General features: G+C 45.5%; 2 protein-coding genes across 2 annotated transcripts in view; one reads left to right on the plus strand and one right to left on the minus strand.

Annotated features, from left to right (window-relative positions):
* Positions 1-214: 214 nt before the first annotated feature.
* Positions 215-6,772, plus strand: ACP6 (acid phosphatase 6, lysophosphatidic). The gene is made up of 7 exons (XM_009865130.1): positions 215-345; positions 1,863-1,950; positions 3,509-3,641; positions 4,367-4,467; positions 5,981-6,076; positions 6,286-6,451; positions 6,602-6,772. The coding sequence occupies exons 3-7, from the start codon at positions 3,576-3,578 to the stop codon at positions 6,740-6,742; spliced, it is 570 nt and encodes a 189-aa protein (XP_009863432.1). The 5' UTR covers positions 215-345; positions 1,863-1,950; positions 3,509-3,575; the 3' UTR covers positions 6,743-6,772.
* A 5,759-nt stretch (positions 6,773-12,531) lies between these two features.
* Positions 12,532-18,445, minus strand: part of BCL9 (B-cell CLL/lymphoma 9) — a 12,233-nt gene continuing 6,319 nt past the window's right edge. The window contains exons 6-8 of the mRNA XM_009865131.1: positions 18,229-18,439; positions 16,054-16,314; positions 12,532-14,722 (exon numbers count right to left, since the gene is read on the minus strand). Coding sequence (XP_009863433.1) covers positions 13,605-14,722; positions 16,054-16,314; positions 18,229-18,439 — 1,590 coding nt within the window. The 3' untranslated portion in view covers positions 12,532-13,604. The remainder of the gene's footprint in view (positions 14,723-16,053; positions 16,315-18,228; positions 18,440-18,445) is intronic.

Here is an 18,445-nt window from a genome sequence, read left to right on the forward strand (position 1 = left end):
TAGGTGGAGTGGTATCCCAGTCTTTTAGATGTACCTGCTCGGACTAAGTTTGATTACGTGGTGACTAACCTAAATGGAGGACCTCAGCCTCCCTCACCCTACGATGAGGAATACAAAACCACCACATTCAAGGTGAGGCTGTGTTTCATGTTCCCTCTATAGATGTGTTTGTTTCCATATTCCTCTGGAGACCCTTCCTTTTCTTTGCACGTAGGGTGGAGCAATTGCGGGGCAGCTGACAACAGTAGGGATGCAGCAGATGTTTGCCCTGGGGGAAAGGCTGAGGAGAAGATATGTGGAAGAAGCCAGCTTTCTCTCCCCAACATTTAAGCCTGCTGAGGTCTTGTGAGTCTCTCAGTTCCCTCTTGGACCTTCCCTTGCTTCCTCCCTCCTAACACATAGCCCTGTGCTAGGGAAACTTTCTGACCAGGATATCCTTCTACATCCTATAGCAGACTGGCTGGCCCCTAGGCTTTCATCTTTGCTCAGCCTGCAGAGCCCAGTACTAGAACTTCCTTGTGACACAAAGCACCAAATTCCCCAGCATTCCTGAGACTGATTCCAGGGACAGATTCACCTACATTTAGCTGTTGCCAGCAGTATTACGCACCTTCGTGGTGAGTAAAGAGAAATAGATATTTCCAGGCTGAGCACAATTTAACTCACTGTAGATTAAATTGCTCAAGTTCAGTGATATGCACATCGCTGCTGCCCCCATCAGCAATGCTGGGAGTGTCTGGTTTAGGAGGAGATAAAAATCACGCTGGAGAGGTGCCAATTTTTTATATCTACTGTGTCTGAAGGGAAGTTAAAGGGCAGTTTAGATATAGGTGTCTATTTAAGATAGCTAAAGTGAGGCAAGATGAATCCCACCACAGGTTTCCAAAGCCATGGTGAAAGCAAAACCCTCAGTTGCAGCAGGTCCTCCCCAGCTGCAGCCACATCGATGTGAAGGAGAAAGTGATACCTCATGAACTGCTTTCTCTCTTTCAGCATCCGTTCCACTAATATTTTCCGGAATCTGGAGTCCACACGGTGCCTCCTAGCTGGGCTGTATCAACAGCAGAAAGAAGGTTGGGGAGACTTCTGACCAGTGCCTTTCCTTTCTCAGTCTTCCCTAGATGCACACACCTCGCACGTCCCGATTCTCCCTGGTTCTTTGTGCCTGGCCCTCTTCTCCATGCTCTCCTGGTGCTGTTATGTTCTCTTACCAACTTGTTACTTGCTCCCTCTCTTTGTGTAGCTTTCTGCTGGTGCTCAGCTTGGATCTGTTGCCATCAATGCTGCACTTTCAGACCTGCTGAGGAGGTTAGCATTAATTCACTTCAGAATCAAGAGGGCAAAAAGTTTCAGATCCAATGTTCACAAGGAGTACATCTGAAAAACATTTCTCAGAGAAATCTGAGATCTTGGCCAAGATCCTTTACGAGTTTGGTATTTGGAGTAACTTTCAGCTGTATCCCGCATTTGACAACTACATATATGTCCTAGAAATACGCTCTGGGTTTTAAAGAACTCACCTCTGCTTCCTCCATATTCAGTTCCAGGAACAAATAGTAAAAGTGACTTGCCAGAATGCCTTATACCTCATGATACAGAAACTGATTTTTGGCACGTACAAACACTAGAAAGAATGAATGTGCCACCAGAAAGCTTTACAAGGTGCACAACAGACATCCCTGAGGAATTAAATCCTGTGTGCACAGAAACAAGCACCTTGGCTTGTGTTGCAGGTGATAGCTCAGGAGGAATTGCACTTTGACAGCAATGGACTTGAGCACAAAGACTATGGGAGTAATTAAAGCAATCTAAACACATGCAGATGCACTAGCGATCACAGAAGCTCCCTTCTTGTTCCACAGGATCTGTTGTCATTGTCACTGATGAAGCAAGCTCTGAAATCCTCTACCCCAATTACCGCAACTGCCAGCGCCTGAAATGCTTGAGCAGGTAATTGCCAGCCATACCTCCCCATATGATTTCATTGCTGTTTTATTTCAGCAGTAGTAATCTAAAGCAGCACAAATTCTTCCTGTTTCCCAGTTTCTTCTGTTGCCACTTACTGTTCTTGGGGAATGGTTAGCTAGCTGTATAAAACACTCAGTGAGGAGAGTCATATACCAAGCAGTGGCACCACAAAAAAGAGATGACTTTTTCTTGAAAGACCAATTTAATTTAGTCTATGTCTAGCAAACACTCATTACTAACTAATGTACAGATATTCTGGGGCATTGCTGCAGGGCAGAATTAGTGTCATCTACATCCCTTAACAAGCCTTTCAAGTGTGAACATATTGGGCCTCTGTTTTATATTCAGCCTCTGGTTTGGGAGTTATTACAACGCTCCCGTCACATTTATACCTTGAAGAAAGTTAAGTATACTCAGCCTTGACACATTTAGCAAAGACTAATTGAAGTAAGATAGGGAACATCCTACACAGAAAGAACATTCATGTTTGCAGAGTCAAGTACTCTAACTGCCTGGGCCAAGTTGGGCATGGGGTGGAAATAAGACAAACATATTACAGTTTGGTTGGATTATACATTAGCTTAGTTTGGTCCCAAATTCAAGAGTTGTCAGAAATCTCTTGCAAAAGCTCATTATCTAATGCTTGACTCTGCAGGCAAAGGATTGTTCTTGACAGTAGTAAGGTGACAGCCCATAGAAGCAATACATTCCTCCTCCTAGTAATATCAGCTGTCCGAAAGGAGTAAACTGTAAGCTCTTGCGCTCCCTTTCCCCCCAACCTGAGCACATTTTATGATCATGTAAAGGCAGATTTTTTTTTTTACCCTTCAATAAGAGGCTTACAGGCTACCTGCGCCAGAACTTCTAGCATATTTGATTTCAAATAGAAACCAGAGCTGTTCCTAAAGAAATAAAAAGCAAGCTTAATAAACTCTTCCCACCTTCGCCTCAACAGATCAGGGTGAGAGAAAACAAAACTTTTGCTTGAAGTATGTGGCCAGCAAGGATATTCTCAGCTAACCTTTTTAAGTTAAAATTTAAATCAGTGTAAAGAGGCAAATGGCTTCTAAGAAAGTGAGAGGTGAATTTTAGCTACAAGCGAGTATCAAGGTGTTTCCCTTTTCCCACACCGTAGAGCAATCAGTTCAAAGCTTCTACCTTTTCTTCTTTCATGAGGCACTTAAAGGCTGCTCCCTGAAGACAGAGATTCGTACTGTTCCAGTATGAACAGATCTGTTAACTGATACACAGCTCTTGCTTATGGGAACCACTTTGAGGTGTTCTCATCTTAGTTGTTCCCCTGGCCTCTGACAGACCAGATAGGCAGCTCTGATCTTTGACATCTAGATTCAGTGTCTGTCTGCTCTGCAAGTTAAGACTCCCAACATCAGGAATCCCTTAGTACCCTGTGGTGCTTCTCTTCTATCCCTCACTGATGTGAGGCAACTCCACTGGGCTGGGGTCTTGAAAAAAAACACAAAAAACTAGAAAGTCTGATGGGTGAATTTTTTTTTGTTGTTTTTTCTTAATTCCCTGACAGGCATAGGTTGAAGAATGCTCTGCAACAGCCAGGTATCTCTGATGACTTGAAAACAATTAAGGAGAAGATGGGTATCGATGCTTATAAATCTGTGGATTTTTTTCACCTGCTTGATAACATTGTTGCTGAGCAGGTGAGCTGAGCAGTTCTGTTGCACTGTCACAGAAAGAAACATCATTTTACCACGCATGTGGAAAAACCACAGAGTGCCAACACCCACTGATACAAGTGGGTACCCCCAGTACCCTTCTATGCAATCCAGAAAGTTTACAGAAATAGCATGGCCTTTTAAAAACCAAGATGTGGAGTCAGCCTTGCTCTAGGATGGATGAAGACTCATCTCTAATACTTATGTTCTTACCTTGAAATTCAGTATATCTCTTTCAAGTGTAATGACACAGAGCTAAGAGAACAATTGGGCCTTGCTTATCCCATTACAAAGTGCTTTCCCTTTTTTGGCAGTCAGCACCTAAAGAGTCATCTTAATCCTGGTTCCAGCATACTACCCGTGAGCTAGATTGCTTCTGCTACAGGAGGGGAGTTGGGCGTATTTGTACCACCCATGGTACCTCTTTTTTGCTGGAGCTAATGGTGTTTGGGCTGGCTGTTGGCTGAATAGCTCAGGCTGTTACACTCACAAAGAAATGCATCTGCAAAAACAAACATCCATCCTTTTGGTAGATGGAACAAGGCTGTTTAAAACCATCCTAGACCTCTTCATGCGAATACCGTAGTACAGTAGTGTAGTCCAATGCTGTGACATGAACAGCTGTTTTCAGGGGGCAGTCACTCATGTGTCTTCAGGCTGGGTTCAGAAAGGGTCAAACCTTGTTGTTACTCTACATCTTCTCCTTCCAGGTACACAATTTGCCAAGCTGCCCTGTGCTGAAGAACTTTCAGCAGACAGTTGAGCGTCGATCTGTTGAGTCCCTGCTTTTCCTTCTGGAAGATGGTTCAAGGTGATTTCCTGCATCCATGCCCTAGGGATTTGTCTTTAGCTTACCCAGGGTGGATGAGCTACACACCAGCTTACTGTGGCAGTTAAAGTCCTTTCTGATCTGCTGCACTCCCCCACCAGAGGCTACTGCCTCTTACTGATGTTTGTGCCTCAGCCATCTCGGTGTAAAGTCCGGTGCCTTGAGTTAGGAACACAAGCTAGGAACAAGGAGTCCACACCGAGGAGGTCAAGATGCGGGCTTAGGAGCTGTTTTGCTGACAGTCATGGCAAGAGTAGTCTCCAAGGACCAGCAGTAAGACACTGAGGTAGGCAGCGAATGCCTCAGTTGCCACAGTGAAGTGAACCTGTGTCAAAGGCAAAAGCAGAAGAGAATAGGTGCTTCCAGCCTGAGCGCTGAGGCTGCCCTCGCAGGTGCACAACTACAATCTGAATTCCAACACAGGAAGTTTATCTTGGGCATGGCACCTGCACAGCTGGGCTGAGAAGTGGTGGTGCTAGTGGAAAAGGTGATGCCAGGCCCCACACCCATGTAAGTACTTGCAAAAGAATCTGCTGCTACATGCAGTTAATTACCTCCCCCACAGTTATTTGTAAAGATGGCTCTGTTGCTATCCCAGCAGCCACTTTCCTTTCAGATTCTTTTGCAGCTGCCGCATTCATCAGCTCTTCTCAGGTGGTGGCACAGGACTGCCTCTTCTCTTAGAGCAGTTGTCCTCAGCCTTTTCTTTTACATGTATTAGAGGTATCAGGTACTGAAAGACTGATTTTCCCCACTCCCACAACACCCAGGAGAGCCACAGTCACACTCATCTTCCATTTCCACAGATGTATTCATTAGGTAGCATGAGTTTCTTCACACAAAAGTATGTCTAAAGATCTCCTCTTTATTCAGTACAGGGATAAAAACTAATTTTTAAATATAGCTGCCACCTTCTTGAACCCTTCCCCTTCTCTTCAGTGACCCCAACCACTTCAGTTCCTGTTTTGCAGTCAAACATAGTCATCTTGCCTAGCTGAAAACTAGGCATCCAAAAATCACAACTAGGGAAACAAATTAGCAGAGAGAACATACAGGAGTTTCTGGATTCCTCTTTATGTGGGCCACACCTCCTGAGACTACTTGCTAACACTTCTCCCCTCTCAATCTGCAATCACACAATGGCTGTGGGGACTATGCAATTGCTGGAATAAAAAGTAACTATAGAAATTGCATTTAGTTCCTAGTTACATTCAATACATTTTATCAGTTTTTAAGAGGGTCACAAGCATTTGCTTGAAATTATTTAAGGGCCAGTTAGCTCAATCGGTTAGAGCGTGGTGTTGATAACACCAAGGTTGTGGGGTTCAATCCCCGTTCAGTCCCCATGTGTTGCCTGATCTAGTTGAGAGGCATCCCTGCCCTGAGAGGGAGGTTGGATTAAATGATCTCTAAGGTCCCTTCCAGCCTAGGCCATTCTATGATTCTATGATGACTCTGTGAAAAACTAGTAAACTTGATTCTGCTTCCTTTGAAGAGATGTTCTTCAGATGAGCATCGGACTCCTGTTCCATGCCTTACAGAAGAACATTACAGAAGCAGTAGATCCCTCATCTCCAGCTGAAAAGGCCAGGTATGGGGCAGATCTCTTCTTTAATCATTATAAATTCTGACTTGCTGTCAGTGTGAAAGCTGGTTCAGAGAGATGTTGGATGTGTGGGGTAAAGAGAATGAGCGTTCCTCTGCTAGAAAAAGCCTGAGTGCTACTGGCTATCCACAGAGGAATACAGCTAACATTTTGAGTTCGTTTGTTGGTTTCCCTTTTCCTTCTCTTTTTACCAGAAAGCTCATTCTCTACGCTTGTCATGACACTACCCTTATTCCTCTCCTGGTGGCATTTGGCACTTTTGATCGCAAGTGGCCACCTTATGCTGCAGATGTAACTCTAGAACTGTATCAACACCGGCAGTCCAAAGAGTGGTTTGTTCGCATGTCTTACCATGGGGAGGTAAGATCCCAGGGGAAGTCCATTTATAAACCTTGGGCTTTTGGTTCTGCCGTACATATTTCCCTGATGCAGAATGCATCAGAGAAAAAAAAAAAAAAAAGGGCTCTGGCAATGCACGAGAGCTGTGATTTTGTCTCTTTGCCTTTGCAGGAGCAAGTGGTGAAAGGATGTAGAGCAGGTCTCTGCCCACTCGAGGAATTTCTAGAAGTTCTTTCGCAGTACTCGGTCAGTCCAGAGCAGTACAATAACCTGTGCTCCAAAATGGAAGAGGATCAGCAAACTGACTCATGACTAAGTTGTCTTAAATTAAAATTATTGTCACAATCATTGACTATTTTTCTTTAGAATCCTGCCAGCCTTCCCTATTCTGAAGGCATTTTAGATGAGGGGACTTTTTCCTACCAGACATAGGGTGGCACAGTGTCACTTCACTGTTTGCAGCAAGATGAAAGAAGCCACGTAACAGAACGGCTTGAGTTCACTTTCGAGGTAGCCACACAAAAGCACGGAGAGGCTGAAAACAGCAAGAGGGAGAACAGACCTTTTGTAATTGCCCACTGCTTCAGGAATACAGGAGAAAACATACCTCTTTCTTGTATGCTGTGACTGCTGGGTGAAGCCCAGCTTGCTCTGTGCTACTGGACTTGACAGCTGAGACATAACGATTGCTTTTATGTACTGCAGCTGCAGTGCCTTTCCCTTCTGTCACACTGGAAGGTTGCTCTGCAGAAAAATGAGCATCCCGAATTGCACAGCATTTAGCTACCCCTTCTTGAGGGCATTTTTGTGCAAACAAAACCTCTCCAAAAGGACAGAAAAAGCCTCCAAACCTCTTCTCTGCACTCCTGTAATTATGGAAATTCTGCTGTGAACATGCAAAACAACCACAGTGGTCCAAGTAAAAGAACATGCACTCTTAGTAAACTCTGTTTACTGTGCTTTAAACAAGAAAGTCCAGGGAGCTGCCCCTGACTTCAGCTTTGGGCAGAACTGCACCTAGTTTGCGCTTGCTCAAAAAGGAATACACCAGCATAACCAACAGAAGTACTTCTAGCTGAGGTGATGGCACTTTTTTGTGTAAGACAGTATTAAGGATCACTGTGTTGTCAAAATACCCATTTTTTAATCAGTAAATAAAACTTGGATCGTGACTTACTTTCTTTAGGATATGTAAAGGCTAAAATAAGGGGGACCACTTAGTAAAATGGCCCTGCAGTTCTGCTTCTGCATTACCCCTTCTCCCTTAGTGAAAACAAACTGCAGTGATGTAGATGTAAGTCACAGAGATGTGACTGAAGGCACTACAGCACCTTCTCCCTCAGAAGCGTGGGCTGGGTTTACCTCTGCTCTTTCATTAGCCTGCCCCCACCACAATTACATGTTGACACCACACACAGCGAACAGAGTAATTTGAATACTAAATACATGGCTGGAGGTCTCACCGAACTGCTATTAGAAGCCGTCAAAAAAAGCAAACAAAACATTGTTATTTCCCACCGAGTTTTTATACAGCCTAGAACCATAATGCCATTATATAAAAATCGGTGGCCTACCCTTGCTTAAGAACAGCGTGCTATGCTCTAATCAAGCTCTCTCTTATGCACGGTATAAAGTATTTGTAGAAGGAAACATTAGGCATGTGATTGCAACTTAATCGTGAGGCACAGACTGCTCGGGAAAGGGGTATCAAGGAACAGCATCAGAAGCTTTAGCCATACCAGTAGAGAAATGGGGAGTTCACATAGCTTTTAAATGAGAGCTAGGAGCACCTCCCAGCAAAACTGACAGGCAGCCAGGTTAAAAGTTGTAACATGGTCCAGACCTACAGAACTCAGCAGCGCGAGCTGCTCCAGTGCACGCAAGATTCACACTGTTGAAATAATCATACTGCTCTAGGCAGCATAACATACACTGGTAACAGCAGAAGACCTCAGAAATACAGGGCAGCTTCTTGGCAGTGGTTAGGAAGAAACCTCCACCGGGAACAGGTTACTTCATCACCGTCTCTCAGCAGGCTTCTGCAGGGCCCGATGTGTCCCACTCCAGCATTCCCCTTTCCCTCGGTGTCTAAGAGGCTGGCCATGCATTGGTCTCATCCCACTGAGCAACCAGTGTAAACAATGATTTCAGAAGAGGGCTGGTGGGACAGCAGAAGAGTTTTAAGACCAAAGGACACAGGTAAGTGGGAAGTGCTGAACTACAAACAGCTTGGAAGAGCTGAGGCATTTCTGAGAACATGGAACAAAAGCCTCCAGAAACCAACAATTTCTTAAGGGACAAGTGCATTTAACATTAATAAGCAGACTCTTCACAAGAACTGGGAAAGACACAAATCCCAGGGAGCAGAAAGAGAAATCCAAAACTTTCCTACCCTGGGCTGTCAATACAAGAACTGCTGATGTGAGCAGCTAGTGTTCAACCTCAGACTCCCTCGAAACTTGAGCTGGACCTGCTAAGCCAAGTTAGTCTGTCTCCCTTGCTGTTTTAGTCCAATGCAGTTAATGCAAGTTGGTCAATTTAAACCTAAAAGACATTTATGGGTTGTTTTTTTTCTCTTTTGCATTGCAAACCTACCCTCATACAGTATATTTCATTTAAGGCAGTATTAGTATAGTAGGTAGTTGGCAGGAAAGGCATCAATGTAAATGTAAGGGGTTGTTTTCTCCTCAAGTAAAACACCCTCTTTTAAAGTTACTAGTATCTCAGACAAAACAGCATCACTTTCCTGCTTCATGCTTGGACTCAAACAAAGCCAATCATAAGTTTAAAATCTAAGTGCATAATGAATCATGAGCACCTACATCTCTCAGCATGAAAGGCTTGGCTGTTAAGTCAAAAGGAGATCAACAAGACAGTGAGCTTGGTGTATTTGTCAACAAACCCAACATAGCAATTTGGGTCTAGGTCTTTTTAAGGCTTGAAGAATACTCCTGGTTATGCACTTTAACCTTAAGCAGAAAAAAAACCACGATAAAGCTAGGTGTTGCACACCAACAAGGAGCATTGACAGGAATGACTGGAAACTATGTGGTTTGGCTAAAAACTGAAAAATCTTTCACTTAGAGGTCACCTTGCCAGAAACAAAGCACATACACAAGCCAACTCACCTTTTTTAGGTTAAGAATTACTACCAAGGGATACAGCGAAGCGTGCTCTACTAAACACAGGCCTGTATCAAACATGGATCATTTCTCATCATTAAGTATCAAAATAGGGAGCAGGTTTCAGCCAACGGCCTGCCAAGGCTGCAGAAGAAAAGCATTCACCATCATGAGTGCAGAAGAGCACCAGCAGTGAAACATAGCCTTTTCTGCCACCAGAATGAAAACCAGCACAGCAATGGTCAGCATACAAAGCATGGCAAAATTAACCCCTGTGTGTACTGTATCTGCAATAGCAACAACACTGGCACAACAAATGCTGCTTTCCAACAGTGTAAGAAGCGTGTTCAGGATTCACAGTTACCCTCAGGATGAGTCGGGCACACACATCTACTCCAAGTCAGGATACACACACCACAAACAGCACCAGCATCCAGATTCCAACTAAGACTGATGCATATGAGTTCTCCACATATTGGTCTGTCTTCTGAAATGTTACCCATTAGGTCACACTAGGAGGTCAGGACTAAACTCGTAGGGCTGGCTACTTGCAGGTCGTATTCTTTGGTAGATTAGCTAGCCCCTGATACAGGCACAAAGCTCGAGTTTATTTGGACGGTGCTTAAAACTGCCATCGTACTTCACAGATGACCTGTTTGCAAGTCGACTACTTTCAAACAAACAGATTTCAAATATTTTAAACTTTTGATTTAGCAGGCGCATTACTTTGCGTTTCAGAAGTTCACCATCTGCTGGGTTTACCTTTTAAGTCTCTCTGCACTCCGGCTGCGCAGCCATCTGGGATGAGATAATTTGAACAGCAGACTGTTTCCTCCCATGTTACTAGAGAGGAAGAGCAGCCAAGCATGTATGAATAAAGTCTATTTCATTCTTTCAAACAAAGGTGGAGGAGGATTTGAAAGATTTTTTTCTTAAAAAAAAAAAGAGGGGGAAGGGAAGAAAACTAAAAATGGCAACCCCACCTTCCATCTTCAACTGCACCATGACTACCAGAGCTGAGTCACAGTTACTATTGATAAATAAGCAGGAGAGAACAGAGCCTGACTTAGAGATCCCAAGGTGAATTTGCAAGGCTGGCAGCTAGGAAGTTTTATTCATTGGTAAAGTGAAAAAGGGAGAAGTAGAATGAGAGCAAAAGAAAGAAGTTCAGTTTACATCTACCAATTCATTTTCCCCATCTCTTGTCCATCAGCTGGTGCAAATCAGGCACCACCACTGAGGTTAACGGCACCCACGTGGAGTCGGAAGGATCCAAGTCTTCTGCATTTTCTGTAGGAAAAATTCCTCTTTAAGATACCAAATGCCAGTTAGTAGACAGACACAGAAGGAACTTTAATTAATCCAGTATCTTTCAAATGTATCGTTTCGCTACCAAGTGGCTTTGAAACAGTGAATCCCCTATGCTAATTTTTCTAAAGTAAGCCACAGACACCTCAGATCATTTGCTATTCAAAATATCTCAACGACTGAGAAAGACTGTTAAAAAAAAAAACCAAACCAAACCCTCCAGGTTATTTCTCTGTCAATCAAGAATTTTGCTTTGTTCAACATGGTGAGAACAGTCAGGGTTCCTGGCAGAAGTGGCAACACTTAAAGAGGTTGCCCTGTGACAATTCCCATGCAAGGGCCTCAGAAGGAAGCTGTGCAACCACTTAAAGAAGAGGTGACTCCGCTTTACAGAAATAACACTTACTGTGTCATTGTCAGCTCTTTCTAAAATCTTGACAAGCCCGTGCGTGCTTCAGGCACGCTGCTTGTCTTGTTAGAGGGAAGCACCACAACATACATCCTACACTTTGTCAAAAGAGTAATTCTCACCCAAAATCATTGTAAATTTGCATGACAGCACAAAGGTGAATTTGGAAACAGGCAACAGAAGGCTCCGAGGCTTGCATGCCTCCAACGGTTTGCAGCTTCACTCATTTTGCAACACTAGCAATGAAACTTTAAGCTGGCCACAAACAGCCATTTTTTTTCTACCTGTTAAGAATCAGTTAATTCCAAAAAAAACCTCCACAAGCATATTAAAGATACTCATTCTCTGCATGAAGTTTTGCACTAGTAGACAGCCCTTTGAGGAAACTACTCACTGAAATAACTAACGCAAGTGGAAGGAAGAACAGAGATTACCCACTTCATACACAGTGCTGGGGGACTGGAGAGCAGACAGCCACAGAGCCTGCACCCTACCCTAGAGATCCACAACTGGCTCATGCTGGTCTTCTCCAGCAGTAGGGCTCAACTCTCAATCCATATTTCAGCATCCAGTCTTTCGCTCCTCGTAGACAAAACCCTAAAACCTTCTTGCTGACATTTTCTCAGGAGGCAAGTTTGAAAAGACAGGGGATTAGGAAACAATCGATGAGAACTGCAGCAAAGCAACAATTTACTCAGCAGGGTTGATAAAAATCTCCTCACTGATGATTTCTGTCTCACTTTTGTTACTTAAGTTGATCCATTCCCCACTCTCTTGGCCTCTGAGTGCCAGAGACCCTACCTAATCCCAAGTTCCGAGGTGGGACAGGCAACCCCAGCACCCTGCACAGTGTTGGACTCCGGCGCTCCGCAGACAGACGTCAGTGCTTAGGGAAAACTCAGAACCATGTACCTTGTAATGCTGCAAACACTACCTGGGAGGAAGCAACAGAGACAACAAGTTTCATCTATTCCCTGACCTTCAACGAATTGAGGAAGACAGACAGTAACTATCATCCCTGGGGCATTCTGAAATAAGACCTCACTCCCAGGAAAACCAAGCTCCATTCAGGATTAAGCGAACAGAAGTGCCTTGCGATGAGCATGCAGCTGCCTACAGACCAGACTTTTAGGAGCTGCCAAAGCTTACCCCACCTGGCCTCCAGGCTGGCTGTGATCACGAGAAGAGCAAACAGTCATTTGACCAGCTGTCTGGTGTACACGGAAACAACTGGACTGGATAAAGGAGACAGTTCATTTTTGTAAGAAACAATATATTTTATTTTTCTGACACCACAGCCCTGGCGAGTGGTTTTGTACCAAATTTAATGGAGGTTACACAGAACGTTTTACGCTGGGGAGGAAAAAAAAAAAATAACCACAAAAAAAATCCTGGATAACTTTTAGTGTCTGTTCCACTCCCACATTAATAAAATCACTTGGGGTTTCTAAGAAAAGGAGAATAGGAAACAGTGAGAGAGACTACTGTAGGATGTAACAGTGTCCAAGTCCAGCCCCTTCCTAAAAGTGGGAAGAGTCCCCACGTGAGGAGAGGCGCTCCTAGATTTACTCCCCAAAATAACACAATGTATTGCAGCTGCCATAGGAGGAGACAGAAGGGGGACGGAGAGAGAGAGAAGCCTATTTAATAAAGAGTGGGAGGGAGAGACAGAAGGTGCTGGACAGCACGCCATAATTTGAAAAATATGTCCTTAACTTATTATTTATTTCTTTTAAAAGATTCCCCTCACTGAACTTAAGTTCCTTTTTGTGCTTTTCATTAATACTCTGCTCTGAGGTCGTAGTTTGGTTTTTCTATACATTGGAGTTGAAGGAAAATAGTCCGAAGTTCTGAAGATGGATTCTCCACCTAAAGTAAACAGCCTAGAATCCCATTCTCCTCTCACCCCAAAGACTAAAGTCTCTGCTAAAATCCCTTTTACAATATAGTACAGTACACAAAAAACCCCAAAAATAACCGAGAGTCCTGGGAGAAGCCAGTCCGAAGGACGTAAACATACAGAGAATGGTGCAACTTGTGACAAATGGCAATTCTCAAAATACAGCTACAGATTCTCAAAGCAGGTGCCGTCACGGGATACCCAAGTCCACAAAAATAATTTTTAAAAAATAAATCTTAAAAAAAACACAACCTGTTAAAATGAATAATTTTTTTTTTCAGGTAATTCCATACATTCGAGATTTCCCAAAGTGTCCTCTGGTCTCTTTTCACCTATTGCATGGCCAAACTGTACTCCTGAAGCTCCCAAAAAAGCCCTCAGGACTTGGAATCTCATCTTGACAAGGATCAGAACATCCAGTCTTATGGTAGCAGCTTAAAACATCATGTTCCCTGGGTTTCCAGGGCCTTGGCTAAATCCTCCCATGCCAACGTCAGCAGCCATACCTCGGGGCCTCATCTGAGGGGGAATCATGATGTTTTGTTGGGGTCCCATCATGCCCTGCATTGACATCATCATTCCAGGCGACCCCACGGGGCCCGGGTGGCTGTACAGCCCTGCGGGGGCTCGGTCCTTGCCCGGAATCATGCCCACGGCGGCCACCGGGTTACTCATGAGCGCGGGCTGGCCAGGCATCGCCGTTTGTGCTGGTGACATCATGCGGTGGTGCGGCCCCATCATGCCTTGCTGCAGGAAGGCAGGCGGTCTCATCGGGTTGTGCCCCGGCATGGACGGAGCCGTCCCGAGAGGGAGATCCGGAGTTCCCACGGGCCCGGGGCCCCCCATGCCGGGCAACGTTAGTCCCATCCTCGGGGTCTGATCTCCCATCATCCCCTGCATGTGGGAGAAGCCTGGCCCAGGCCCCTGCGGCTGCTTGCGACCCGGCACCTCCCCACGAGGGAAATACTGTAGTGTCTGGCTAGGCTTCTCCGACGGGATAATCCTCGACAAGTCGAACTCAGGTATTCCCGTCGCCCCGGGACGGATCACCTCCTGCAGCTCTGGATCGGTGAAAACCGAAGGCATATTGTTTCCGAGAACAGTGAAGGAGTCTGGACCGCCAGGGCCTCCAGTCTTGCAAAGTGCTGGATCTGTCGAACTTTGGGGCAGGTTGGTGGGACGCCCCAGAGGTCCTTCTCCGTGGAAGCCCATTCCCGCTGGGAAGTTGCCTTGTCCACCGCTGGGCCCGTTGTGTGGAAATGGCACCTGCTGTGGAGGGGACTGTACAGGAGGGAACCCCTGCGGGAAGCCCAGGCGTCCTTGAGGTACCATTGGAGACTCCTGGGAACCGTGCCCCATCATTGGGTTGTGTGACATCAGGCCGGGTCCCACAGGGACCCCGTGAGGAGGTATATTGGGTCCCATAGCATTTGGAGAGGGCATCTGGTTGTTATGGGAAAGAGGCTGGGTCATTCCCATGGGGCTAAGGGTTGGCATTGGACCCACTGGGTTTGGACCTGAAATTCGAGGGTTCTGAGAATTAATGCCCATTCCTAGGGAAGAAATAAGAAATCACATTTAGAAAACAGTCAGTAGTAATCAATAAAGCTATCAGAGAGCTTTCTGCAAGGTTACCGAGTCTTCATACACAAAAAATCAGTGTCAGTGAAAAAAACATCAACGGTGGCTCTGGAAAATGCTATTTTCACCAGAAAATTGATGCCATGTTCACAGCTGCCCCCCTAAGCTTGTCACTGCCCAATGAAAAAGCGACATTAAGGCCTTCTCTGCAAGTAGTTGGATCTCAATCCAGCCCACACCCCTACTACTTCCCTGGCCATCTAGATGACCCAGGCAGTAATGAACACATCTGTGACAGATTATCAGCATATGGACACTTGTCCACTGGGAAGTGACTGAATCTCCCTTCAAAACTCAAGAAATGATAAATCAGGTAACCCTTGTAAGACTAGGAGGCAGCGATCAACGAGGTTAATGAGCTATCATCATGAACTTATTCAATTAGCCAGCTTCCCCAGGTATATTCAGCCATTCTGCTCATTACTGTGGGAAACAGACAGCAAAGCTACAGGTAAGCTCATCAAGAATTCATTACTGATTGCCAATCTCGTGAAACACCCACTCATCCCCTCTTTCAGCTTTGTTAAGTTCATCAGGTGGAGGGGCTACAGTACACTTTTGTATTAAATAGGTATCCACAAACATTAAGCTATCAGCAAGGACTGAATTTCTCACAGAGACATTCTCATCCCACAAGACAGCCCCAAAGGATAGTGTTTTATTCTACTTTTCCTTTGACTCTCTCTGGTAGGGACCAGGGCATTTTCCCTCAGTCCTGGCTGAGGTCACCTGCCACCACATATTTCCTATATGAAGAGATTTGTGTTTTGAGAAACTGCTCTAACATTCCCTTCTGTAACAAAGGCAATCCACAAAACCCAGGAAAAAACCAGATGATTCAGTGTCAAAGAAAAAACAAAATAACAAACCTTGACGCTTCTATGACACTGCCTTAATACAGGGAAAGAATTGTTTCCTCTGGATAGCACATCATATGTCTGACCCTTATTCCCACGAGCAAGCTTCACTCACAGAAATAATTCCAGTCTGCCGGAGTGGAAATCTCTCCCATATATAAGGGTTTTCTAGATTAGACACTTTCTGAATAGGAAAAAAAATGGTTGCAAGGAGAATTTGTGTCTCCTCATTTCAGAGAATTGCAAGTGCCTTCCTTGAAAACAATCCACAGCTCTATATTCTTCAAGGTTTCTCCCCCATCTCACCATCTTCATTAAGTTTCCACAAAAATCACCCTCAATGTATCGCCCGATTGCTTGGGCCCGTACTTCTTGGAGTTTCTTACCCGGTACGCTGTTCATAGGTGGCAAGTTTGGGGAGCGTGCTGGAGGGGAGTCATCATCTGAGCTGGCCACAGTTTTGATGGCATCATGATAGAGAGGTGTAGAGCTAGGCATGGCAAATTTGGACATCCTTGACATCATGATGGAGAGCGGATTCTGGGAGAGGGTCGGTTCTGGAGGCATTGTGTAAGGACTGCTAGAGGGAAGATTTCCAGGGAGAGTCACAGGAGCAGACTGGCTGACTGTGGAAGGAGGTGGACCACCTTCAGGGTGGGGAAAAAAAAAAACAAAAAAAACCTCAAAGAAAGGAATAGACTTTAAGTTTTTTTCCTTCTTACCATTTTTTTCCTTAAATCCCACCACTGTCTCTCTAGAAAACAGAAAAATTAGAAACCCCTTTCACTGCAAGAGAACATCTGACCAATGCAGTCAATGCCTTTGAAAGGTATCCAGAAACATAAGCCTATTGGTCAAGACGGGTAACATTTGTTATCCAGGATTCTGCACTTCTGCTGGAACTATCTTGAGCCTCTACAAATCCACATGAAGAATTATTAGGTTAAGTCTGAAAATCCTACTATTCAACTTCCACACAGTGAAGACAGACTTAGGTAATGGGTCTAGCCATAAAAAAATGGAAGCTATAGGCATGCAATTTTTTGTGCACCCACCAAATGTCAACTGTACCTCCTCCCCCTTTTTCTTTAGGAGGTATCAAATAAGCAAAAAAACACACGCAGCACAACAAAAGCTGTAGCAGGTATTATACTTCTACATCTGAGTAGATTTCCAAGAAGCTGCATCAGCACCTACAAGTAAAATTCCCTGTTTATGTTTATTTTTAGGTTTTATATATGCACATTTACTGCTCATTCCAGTTAAAGATGTATTCTCTGCACCTACTAGCTTAACACCATCCTTTGCTCTCCCATAACTAGAAATAATTGTACTTCCAATCTCCTTTGTTCTTTGCTGGCGAATTTCACGCCACCCAAATCACATGTGAAGGAAGGATGCTAAACCGAAGTTGTACTGTCACTGAAAGGCCACTGTACTTTCCTCAGCCCCTCCCATCACCTCCGAAAAAGGAAAGGAAGCTAGAGAATACAAAAACATCCTGCCAAAACATTTATGCTTTGAAGAGAGCTGCATGTAAAAGCATTCGTTAAGCACATTATAGAATCACAGCATCATTAAGGCTGGAAAAGACCTCTAAGACCATCTAGTCCAAGTGTCGGCACGGACTAAAGCATCTGGGCTCACGCTGGCCACAGCCTCAGCAGCCACGACGGACACTGACCCCCCAGGCTCCTTTCCTGAGCACAGAGATGTGGCCAGCAATCCTGACCTGGTGCGAGGGGCTGCTCACCCTCCCCACCACTCCCAGCAGCCGCCCCCCGGCCAGCGGCGGCCCGTTACCGGCAGCGGCACTAGAGGGCAACATGGGCAAACGGCTCCGCCGGGGCTGCGGCACCGGGAGCCTGGACAGAGGGGAGCACAGGCTCTGGGTTTTGTTCCAGGAGGGTTTGGGAGAGGGAAGGAGCGGGCAGAGGAGTGCCCCCCAACAGCCCAGAGGCGCTCAGGAGCGGACAGGGCAGTGCCAGCACCCGGACGTCGAGGCCCCAGGCATGTGACGGTGGGGTTTAGCTCTCTCCAAAATGGATGAAGCCTGAGCAATTACGTTAGGTCACTTTTCTGCCTATGATGGTATATCTAGAGAACACCAACCATACCCAGATACACAAATGCTCAGCACGTCCGTGTACGAAGCCTTTTATCTCCATGTGTTGTCACAACATCAGCAGGATCTTCTCCACAAAGCTTCGATCACCAGCAGCTATGGCAGAACAGCCCAAAACCCCAGCCGAGGAGGGATTCCTCCCATTAGAATTCCCCATCTTCACACACCTCCTGAGTGCACCCTTTCACTTCCACATCTTCCGAGCAAGCAGCCCTCACTTCGACATACGGGAGGCGTGATGCAAACCCACAAAAACAGAAGAGCTTTCACTGCACTCGTGTAGCCACCCACTAGACCACCCTCGGGGCACAGTCTCCCTCAAATTGGCAAAGCACTGCCACCCTGAAAGAAACCTCCTCCGTCCCCTTGCTGCATACCCTGGTGTTACCCAATGCGAAGCAAAAAGCCAAACCTGGCTAGCAGAGGTGGCACTCACCCGACTCCACATTCCCCAGCATGGCTGGAGAAGACATGGTGAGAGAAGCCTTGTGGTTCGGAGGAATCCCAGGGCTCTGCAAAGGAGGCTTTGGAGACGAAGTCCATCCGGGAGAAGGTGCAGGGAGAGACGGAGACTTGAGGTGGACAGGAGAAGCAGCAGCAGACCCCAAAACAGGGGGGGACTTAATGGATGCAGCGGCAGCTGCAGCAGTGGG

This window comes from Apaloderma vittatum, unplaced genomic scaffold (assembly GCF_000703405.1).
Source record: "Apaloderma vittatum isolate BGI_N311 unplaced genomic scaffold, ASM70340v1 scaffold31632, whole genome shotgun sequence".
NCBI classification, from domain to species: domain Eukaryota; kingdom Metazoa; phylum Chordata; class Aves; order Trogoniformes; family Trogonidae; genus Apaloderma; species Apaloderma vittatum.

Bases quoted from the DNA above. Each gene is read 5' to 3' on its own strand.
- ACP6 (XM_009865130.1), top strand. From the start codon at position 3,576: ATGGGTATCGATGCTTATAAATCTGTGGATTTTTTTCACCTGCTTGAT. The intron at 4,468-5,980 runs GTGATTTCCTGC...CTTCCTTTGAAG, and splicing joins CTTCTGGAAGATGGTTCAAG to AGATGTTCTTCAGATGAGCA. The intron at 6,077-6,285 runs GTATGGGGCAGA...TCTTTTTACCAG, and splicing joins TCTCCAGCTGAAAAGGCCAG to AAAGCTCATTCTCTACGCTT.